This window comes from Acanthaster planci, linkage group LG06, assembly GCF_054643075.1.
Source record: "Acanthaster planci isolate LZ-2023a linkage group LG06, COTS_SCS, whole genome shotgun sequence".
NCBI lineage: Eukaryota > Metazoa > Echinodermata > Asteroidea > Valvatida > Acanthasteridae > Acanthaster > Acanthaster planci.
The window spans coordinates 21,842,111-21,852,446 of NC_141782.1; the positions used below are offsets into that span (position 1 = coordinate 21,842,111).

At 38.0% G+C, this 10,336-nt stretch overlaps 1 protein-coding gene across 1 annotated transcript in view; it reads right to left on the reverse strand.

Annotated features, from left to right (window-relative positions):
* Positions 1-7,944, reverse strand: part of LOC110980111 (zinc finger protein 423-like) — a 31,697-nt gene extending 23,753 nt beyond the window's left edge. Inside the window, exon 1 of the mRNA XM_022236460.2 lies at positions 7,806-7,944. Within this exon, the coding sequence (XP_022092152.2) occupies positions 7,806-7,899 (94 nt within the window). The 5' untranslated portion in view covers positions 7,900-7,944. The remainder of the gene's footprint in view (positions 1-7,805) is intronic.
* Positions 7,945-10,336: the final 2,392 nt, after the last annotated feature.

Sequence of the window (10,336 nt, forward strand, 5' to 3'; positions counted from 1 at the left end):
TAAAGAGAGATCACTGCTAATTAAAAAACAAAAATCCCTATTAGGATCGAGATCAAAGGCATTTTGAAAGATTCTGCTAGGATCGAAATGTCAGGCCCTCCATATTTTGTGTGTCATTTGTAAACAGTTATATACAAAATATCAAGGTATACTGGAGTTCTTACGACAGCAATAACAGTATCAAGCGTGGTACCTTGCAAGCTCCATCACTAGACTTTTGTTGTTACATATCTCTGGGTCTTCGATTTCAATTTAAACATCTGCTGTAGCTTCGGATCTGTTTTCAAAAGGTTTATATCCATACACCTAGTGAAACTAGTAACTCTCGTTCCACATGAATATGTATCCTCAAAACTTACCAGTCAGAAGATCATTTCCTTTTTCTAAACTTTGTTTCATGCACATTTCTAATGCAAAGTGCAAAAACACTTTCATTTTGAATTCACCGACCCTTGTCAGAAAAACTCCAGCTGGCATGCAAATTATGAAGTTGCAGCTAAATGTACTTTTTGCAGACACTTTAAATTTTTATGCACCGCTGAACATTTTTTCCCCCGGTTTGCTCAGGATTATGAAGATTATCATTTTGCGACAATGGCAACTGGCATAGAACGAAAGGTTGCATTTCAAAGCTCAAGGAATGCTAAATAAGCAGTATGCTACAAACATAATCACTGTTTGAATTTCAGCATTTGAGCAATATGCAATCAAATCTCACTTTCATTTGGTATCACTTCGCAATGCAAATTTTGAAAATTCATACATGTATTTTATAAAACACAATAACTCAAGGTAAGGCATAATATTTACAGTAGCTACAGTAATGAGCAGTAGCACTTGTCATAATTTATCATTTGTAAACAAATATGAAAGTGCTCTTTGAAAAAAAGAGCTTGCATCTATTATTCAATCATGCTTGAGCCTGCTATGATGTTCTTCACAGTTCATTCAAAAAAAGGGGCAACATTGATTCTAACAGCTTTGGCTTCAATAACAATGTAGCTAAGGGTAGGAATTTAAGTTGACAGGTGTTATTTGAAAAATGCTCGGAAAACTTCCCCATACCGTTTAAATGTTTAAACCATTAACCAACACTCTACAGAGGCTGCCGCCGTCTACCTTGGTGTTTTTATGCATTAAATAATTATATACATGTAGTTCAACAATGCACATGGTCCAACTAATGTAAAAATGCATACACTGATGTTAAGGCATTTAAAACAATCCACTTTTTTTCCTGAAAAAGTACATGGATGCCGCAACGGAAGTGTTCCAAGAAAAAGATTCCATTTTACAGGCATCGTTTACAATAAAAATGAATGCTAGATTGCGTCAATCAAAACGTCAGGCCTCTAAAAGGGGTGGTTCCATTTAAAAAAATTTGGGAATATCTGTAAACGGATATTGAAATTGTTTCATTTAAAACATGTAATTGTTCCACCCTTAAATGTAGGTTTGTCCAATCCAACCAGAGGAACTTAAAACCCGCTGAATCCATGGTAACAGGATCTACCAACTTAAATTCCACAGAAATGGCCATTTCACAGGGTACATGTATGTAATTGAATTCTGCCAAATGGGGCTATAGAGCTGAAATCTCTGACTAGACCTTTGAGGATTTTAACTGACTAAAATTATTTGATCACAGGTTATCAATATCATTCTTTGTTAAGCAGTTAAATCAATTCCTTTGTAAAAAAAAAAACTGTTAACAAGTACATCAGATGCATACAGGTGTATATACATGTATATACACTTTATGCAAGAATATTAAACACTTGTAATCAAAGTTCAACATACCTCAGTATTGCAATAATTGTGCTCAGAATAAGATGGATCATCAACCATGTCATCGAACAGAGAAGTCAGAAGGGTAATCACAGAAGTACCGGTAAACTGGGAGCATTTTGTGTCGCTACATTGTCACAGTTCCCACTTCAGTGAGTTAGGAACAGCCTCCAGCCACTCCCAGAATAAAGAGCAATGAATCTTCTAGCACAGTCAACAGTTAAATACTGGCGATGTAGGAGGGGCATGCAGGAAAAGTTTTCACTGTAAGAACTAATGGTGCACAAACCTGTCCCAATACAGTTACACAAACACCCTCCGTCGACAGCAGTCACATGATCAAGTTGGTAGGTCTGAGGGAGTTACCGTACATCTGCATGCTGTACATGTAAGTGTTGAACAATGGCACCATAGAAAATAGAAAACTGGTGGCACCAGCTTTGATGAAAAGCATGAGTGACTGACCAAAATGCGACTGCTATTGGTTAAAGACACCAATGATAGATACAACTAGCTAGACGGGGGGGGGAGGGATAAGGTCCCGTGACTTATTCTCAATCAGAAACCTACTCTAAGCAGAACTCACCATGGTAGAGTTGGCTGATAAACAGCTCATATTATGCAAAGCCCTGCCGTCTTGAACGTGATCAGGTTTTCTCCTACTTGACAAGGTCACTAACTGGTTCATCCATCTACCTGATAATAAAACCGACCCTCACCTTGCTCAACAGTAGCCTTGTTCTAGTTTTGGTTCAACCAACCAGCAATTTCATTTTGCCAAAACACCTCCTTCAGAATGGCATTATCAAAGCCTGTGAGCTGACTGGTTTATATGTTGTGAATAGAAAGTCCCGTTTACATTTTGTACAATGCATTACTTGTAAACATGGAGTTTTATTACTAAACATTTTAGCTGTGTGTTCTGCAGTTGAAAAAAACAGACAATTTTTATCAATTTGAGGTGGTGTCCAGCATGTGAAATCGGAAGGCCTCCACACTTTCAAATCCACACTCAAAATGTTCACACAATATTGAATCCAAGACTGTAATCAATACAGGTTGCAGTGACAACACAAACGGAAAACACAATTCATTCCAAACATATAGTCCAAAACTCCAATCCTGATTGTGTTTTTGAGTGGAGTGGCTTTATTTACGTACTTGCCCTGGATTCAATCTCAGCCAACCATACACAATTCAGAGGACAGGCCAGTTCAAATCCCAAGTGATTTTTGGAAGAAGTGGATTCAACAGGGCTTCTTAATGTCATGCTACAGTATGTATCACAGACAGGTCTCTTTTATTTCTGTAAAACAATAACTTCCGAATTTTAGGCAGCAAATAGCCACACAAGTGATTAGTGCTCCCTCTTAATGCCTGACCTTACTCACATGCAAACAATTCACTGCTACAGTCCTTAAATGGTCTGCACTGAAGTTACTTGGGTTTCCAAAGTTGGCCTGATGTTGGCACAATTTTCAAGCAATGGTAATTTTAGCAACACTTGGGTATTACCTGAAAATCTAATTCCAAATATGCCATAAACTTCCCAGTCACACCACGCACCAGCACTTAAATGCAAGGGTTTATTCCCCTCGTGATTTGTGAATTATGCAGTTCTGAGATGCAAGACGTAAGCAGGATCCTAGCATGGCGACAAAGAGTGAAGATTTCCCTCATTAGAGCTCTCCCCTCCCCCATTCTTGATAGGAGGCTTCTGCCCGTGCTATTCTCTACAAAACTGTGGGGAAAATGCATCAAAATACATATGGAGAATTGACAACAGAGGTATGAAAGACTAGTGCCATTTTTTGTTTCATGTTCTAGTTTTTTTCATGTTCTGCATGCTTCAATCATTTTGTTCCAGTGGAATTCTGAGTCTAGTATAATTTCACTGAGTGGGTCCAAGTAAAACTTGTGCGAATGTCTACTTGTCCCAATGAGTTGGCTGTACATTGAAAAAATGCCTCCTAATTTTAATGGAAGGTGTTCATCACTGGCGTGTGGGTCCGTATGCTACCAAGTCTGCACAACAACCAAGTAAATTCAAATTTATGACGAGGATCAATTTTTCTGGCACATACTGTCCACGTATAATTACAAAAGCAGCTGCATGCTGTGATCACACATATTTTTTATTGTGCGGGAACACATGTCTATCACATGCATGATGAAATCACAAATCCTTGCCTGCTTTTACTTTTTTGTTTCAGCATTCTGAGTCATGTGATTTTTCAAACCAGGTTTGAATACTTGGACATGTACTGATGTGTAAAAACGTACGCCAACCTGCTGGTCCGAAGTTGTTGTCTGCACACTGATCTTAATTCAACCATAAAGATAACATACATAGACAATGTACATGTACAGTGTACATCATTCATAATACCAAGCCTGCCCAGCAACTACATGTAGTTGTATGGGTAACTTCAAGTTTCCATGTGACTTACAGCAGAACTATATTTTCTGGCGCATGAATACATATATACCCGCATCAACAGCTGTGTGCTGTGGCAAGATCTTTATTACAGAAGGATACACCTGTAATAGTAAACATCACATGTACAGTACATCACTTGTCCTTGTGATTGGACACAAACATCCCCCTCTCCTTTACACAGAATCTTGCTGGATTTACCATGCTTAACTCTAACCTTGCTTCTGGTAAATCCAACAACATTCAGCAAAATTTCAACACAACAAATTTTAAACAAAAATAGTGCTGATTCTGTCAAATATCTGTGTATTTTTTTCACAGGAAGAAATTCAGGCTTGAAATGTTGTCAAAAGAGGGAAGATCTAGTAAGCACAATAACTCAACTACAGGAAGTCCACATGCTAACTTTTTCAATTTTCAAAATACTTTGCAAACAGAGGCATCAACTCAAGCACAGAGCTCAATGAAATCAAACACAAGTTTTGCAGACTGTGTCATTTTTAGCCAAAAAATTTGACTTATGTACATTCAAATGAAATCAAACGAAGATTTAACCCGCCTGTATCTCGATGGTAAGATTGTAAGTACAAGTCCTTCAGCATAAAATGGTTCCAAAAAGAACCTGAAACAAACTAAATGATAATTTAAGCCCACTGAAACCAAGCTACCCAATCCAGAATCCAACAAACTTGATAAGATGCCAAAAACCTTCCAAGGTGCTTTTACAACACATTTTTGAATGCTTTCAAAGCTGACAACTGATGACGGTCGATTTGGTGCAAAGAACCATCTGTTCTGACAGAGCCTTCCAATTTTACCTGCTGTTGGTAATGGTAATTCCAATACAGTTCACACTTTGGAGGCCGGTGTTAGTTCAGAGACCTTTAATAGTTGAGAGACCTTTAACAGAAGTGAAGTAATACTGTCGCAGACGAGGCACAAAGTCCAAACCGTGAATCAAGAAGATGCAAAAACACGCGCTAGGGCTCTGTGCCTTTGGTATACCCATGTACAAGTATGTAAAATCGATGGCAGGAACTTCAAATGACAAGGTAAGAAACTATTTATTTGACCTCAAATTGTGATGGGTGAGGATCAAAATTCCTTCCCAGAAGTTGGTGCTATGTCTTTTTTAAAATCTGAAACATGCATCCCCTTAAAAATGAAATTAAAAGGGCAATTTCTACACTGCAAAAAAAACAGCAACACAAAGCTTTTATGCATCACCGTATTGTGGGCTGATGTTTGGGGCACGAACACATTACACTATACGGTACATAAAACCCAATGAATGATATTTGGTTGGTTTTGGTGATGAGGCAAGCCCTTTGCAGTCTCAGTAAATATTGCTCTGAAACAACTTCAGAGTTCCATGTTTTCTCATTTCTAATTTAGCATAAAAGTACAGTGACCCCCATACATACTCGTACATGTATAGCATGAGGCAGTTTATTTTCAAGGAAGCTGCGACCAATGCTGTGTAAAACTACTGCCAATGCATTCATGCTTTCTGAAGTATCTAATACAAATCAAACTAGCAAAAAAACAAAAACAAAAGTTTAGTACATGTATCAACTAAATGTAGGAACCCCTTTATTCAATTCAATTTTATTATTTCTGAAGGGAAATTCCATTTGTCCTTTCCAATTAAGATACAGATCACAATTAAAAATCACACCATTGATATAAAAATTGAGTTCAATATTTCTGACGAAAACCACACATGAAAACACAAAAAAATAGCATAAATAAATCCAAATGAAATATCACACACATAAAAAACCCAAACAATTGCTAGTAAAGCTATGATAAAATTTTTGTGTTGCTGTTATATGCAAAGTACTGTATATCATTTACACATATCAGTCATCGTTTGCCACTGCTCGGTAAAATTCTGGATGGCTGAAAGGATGAATGTTTTGAAGGTTCCAATTCTCCACTGTAAAAGGTGCCTGCTTCTTGTAGTTCTCGTGAATTTTCCATACAGAGGGTGGGTGACATCTGACAAAATCATTTCAACCCTATTCAGCATCAAGGACTTTTACAGATTGTCAGCCATTAATTAGTGAATACCAATTATTTTACTCGCTTCTATACTGTAATTACTTGATCCAATTTAACAAGGTCCAGTGTTTGCATATTTCCAAAAACACAAATAAGACAATAAGTAAGAAAACTTTGCATAGCAATTACAAATCAATCACCATGGAGTCATTCAACACTTTTCCATTTCAAGCTAGACAGTGTGTCCCAAAAAATGCAACCCAAATGTAAAATTCAGCCCCTCCCAAACAGATGGTCTGAGATAGTCGATCTGGTATCAAATAAAAGCTTTCAATAGTTTTTCTAGGGAATTTATACTAACAATTTTATTTGAAGCTAATGTTGCCTTGTGGAGATATGTTCAATTACGTAAGACATCTCACTTTTTATTCTGTCCTATTCAGTCCAATAAAGTTAAAATATTAATCTTGCAGGTGCATGAAATTACGGAATTAATTCCTAACCTTGTACTTCAGTGGAATTTCTTTCTAGAGCTACGATAAGGCTAACTTTGATGGAACTGATGCATATATTACTATGAATTTGGACTTTTAAAAATTGCACCCAAAGTCTTCTTGTGTTCTTGAAATGGCATACTACGCAGTACCTGGTAAAGGTGACTTTTATTCACCTGTTAGCTTTTTATTCCAACTTCATAATGTAATGGGGAAACTCAACTTGTTAGTTGTGCAGAATACCATGTACAGCTAGAATTATCACTTGGGTGAATGAAGACTAATCCGATCAGACGCCAGATGCTGTGGCATCGCACTCACACGCACATTCTTCAGCTTGACGTGCGCGTACATTTGGCAAATCACAACATCCTATTGGTTGAAGAGGCATGCAAAGCACGCATACTGCCTGTCCACGAGCGTTGTGCCACGGCAGTAATGGATTCTAATTCTGGTGGTCGAATTACACTACACCAGTAAACGGGACGGTATATTTGAAGTTGAATTGGCCTCAATTTGTTTTTGTTAATTTTCCGAGCATGAGATGGAATTTCATATTTCATATCCATTTTAAAAGATCAAGAACCAATAATCACAAAAAACATGAAATTAAATATAGGATTCAATAGCAATATAACAGCTATTGTGACTTTTTCAGTGAAAAATACTCAAGAAGTTACAGAACAGGATTTGAACCTGGTGCACATGTAAGTCCTAGTTTACATGCAAACTAACAATCAGGCTAAGTACCAGTGGCTGCTAAGCGTATGCTGTGATTTAATGTTAAGCAATTTGGGTGCAATGCCTGCATGTGTGACCAGTTCATGTCAAAATATTACGGTGTTTCATTTGAAACATATCAATGATCACTTCTGTACAATATACAGACATTCACTGACCACGTAATTTCTGCATTCAATTTGTCCAAACAAATCTATTACCAGTAATCAAAATTGCATCTTCCTCGACAGTAAATGGAACGCAGATGTAAAACAAAATGTATGGACATTAAAGACAGGTTCCTCTATCTTTAGTGGGGGGTCTTTCTGATGACTATAGTAGTTATTCAGTACTGTACTTACGTTTCACTGCCCTCGGTTTGGCTTGTTTTCGTCTAGACATTCCACCAGCACCTTGCTCGCACTGGTCGGCGCTCAGCTTCGTCTGTTCCCGCATGACTACAACAAACCCCACAACAGCCTAACAGAAAATCACGATTGCATCGTCCTCACTCAAGTCCCACAGGCTTCCTCTCAACGAATGGCCCTTGTTTATGTATGACTGTGTGGTAAACCAAGCCAGTCAGTGAGGTAGCTGGAGAACTCCCGTAGGAACGTCCTGCTGTGTGCCAGCGGACAATGAGCGACAGTGGTGACGGTGCACGCAGAGCTCTGCGCCCCAAGAAAACCTCCCACACGACCGGTGCGCTCTATTCCAGTGTACGTAACTTCCTCGAACCTTTCACCTGATTTTTTCTTCTAAGAAACACTGCTTCTCTCCTTCAATACACACTCAAGGTGAATCACTACCGCTTTACAAAATGAAACTGGATTCAGTTGTGTTTTTCGACAATATTAGGTGTATTTTCCCGAGAAAACAGACATTTCTGTGACATACGGAAGCCCATTGCTACACAATGCCATCAAGACATGCGAAGACAATATTGTGCATACCGCTTCGACGCGTCTTATTACTCACGAAATGTATGCACGCCTTGCTCGCTAGAAATGATATACTTAAAGTTTCCCAAGTCGCGGCATAGTTCTTTTTTAATCAACAGGAACATGAAAACGTTTGTGGATTTTTATTTTTGTGTTATCCAATTAGAAACATTGTCAGAAACACAAATAACATGTTCAAATACTAACATTGGGAAATCTCGCTTTTGTTAGGAACGTTTTTTGGGGAAGGTTGAGGCACTCAAAGAGTTTCTGAATGAAAATATTTTTCAGACTTGTCATTAGTATGGCTGGCGTAGAAATCACAGTATGAAAACTCAGAACTCGGAGCTGGGAAAAATATTGTGGAGGGTTTTTGCATGACAATACTGGACTTCATCACGGACTGATACAAATTTAATGTATACCCTGGATATGCGAAGCCTTCAGGGCGGCGTCCTCCCTCGTATATAATATTTCAAGGGCTGTCGCTTTCATGATAGGGGTACCCGCCTATTTATAGCGATAAGCTGTTGTCAAAGGAGGGGGCTATTGAATAGCATTTCCCGACCGACAGAGAAAAATAGGAGATGTCACATAAATTTTGGGAGCAGGGAAAAGACAGATGTTCCCCTTTTTCTGGGCACAGAGTGCTTAAAAAGGCGAGCAAAATCTTCTAAGTAGTGTGCCAGTATAGCTTACGGATATTTTTCTTAGATTATATGGTAACTGTAATATTTGAGAAAATGTAGACACCAGTTGCAGATTTGGGTGATGGGGGGATTCAAAACAAATGAAATCCTACCATTGATCCAGATCGTGCATGTTATAATCATTTCAATATCATTATTACAGTGCACGTTTACACAGACTTGCGTCTTGCGTCAAATAGTTTGTTATAAATCTTAACCCTCGGAATAGTAAAAAGGATAACTTTTTTTCGCAAAACTTTGCTACTGTACGATGATTATTTTGATTTCCTGTAATTCCAAGACAAGGCTTCTTGGAACTCGTTAATCGAAAACAAGAACACGAACAGCAACTACAGTATTTTTTTCTCGTTTATTCTTATAATTTTAGTTTTTGAAGAAGTAAGGGGAAGCCTTACGATGAGCTCTGAATGGTATAAAAACTGCCGTAACTAAAGGCGGATCCAGGGTCAAATTTTGAAGTGGAAGGATGGTGGAAGGGTAAAAATAATACATTTCTATGTGGGACTGAGACAAAATGTTGAAGTTTTGTACATTTTGGAGAGAAATGGAACTGAAACAGTTCCCCGAAATCGCCCCACTCATTAACTGTTCTTTAAATCCAAACTTGACTCTTTATGGGGGGGGGTGGCCTCGTTTACCGTATTCCCCGGAACCGCCAGTCACTATAACCACATTGATATCATGTGTAACGACTATAAACAAAAACATTTATATATAGTACCTAATATTGTAAGTGCATGAACAGAACAAAAGGAAACAACTTTTGCGATCCTCACCACAATCTGCATTCACATTTTGTGGGAATTTTTGAAGTTGGGGTAGCGAACATAATAGTAACTTTTTTTGTAATTTGTTCACCTTGATCTCATAAAAACTCACTAAGCAGTAACTCTGGGTGAATACACGGGCATTTGATCCCCCTCCAATGCAGCAGACTTTGTGATGTGCAGACATTTGTATGAATCTCATGGTAGTTTCCTGTGAAAATATACTACTTATGAATTGTGTTTAGATACGTATAAATAGAGACTTTTAAATGTTGGTTCTATTCTGAATTAACACTCACTAAAAGAGAGAGTTCAATCAAGGTGCCACCGCAAACCTAACTTCACCTATCTATGCAAACCTTCCAGCTGCTGTATACAGACTTCTAGTTGTATGCTGCATGGGTTTCATATGTTTACTTTAATAACCTTATCTCTGTTCAGCTATTGCAGTTTACACGCTGTAAGAGTTAAACAT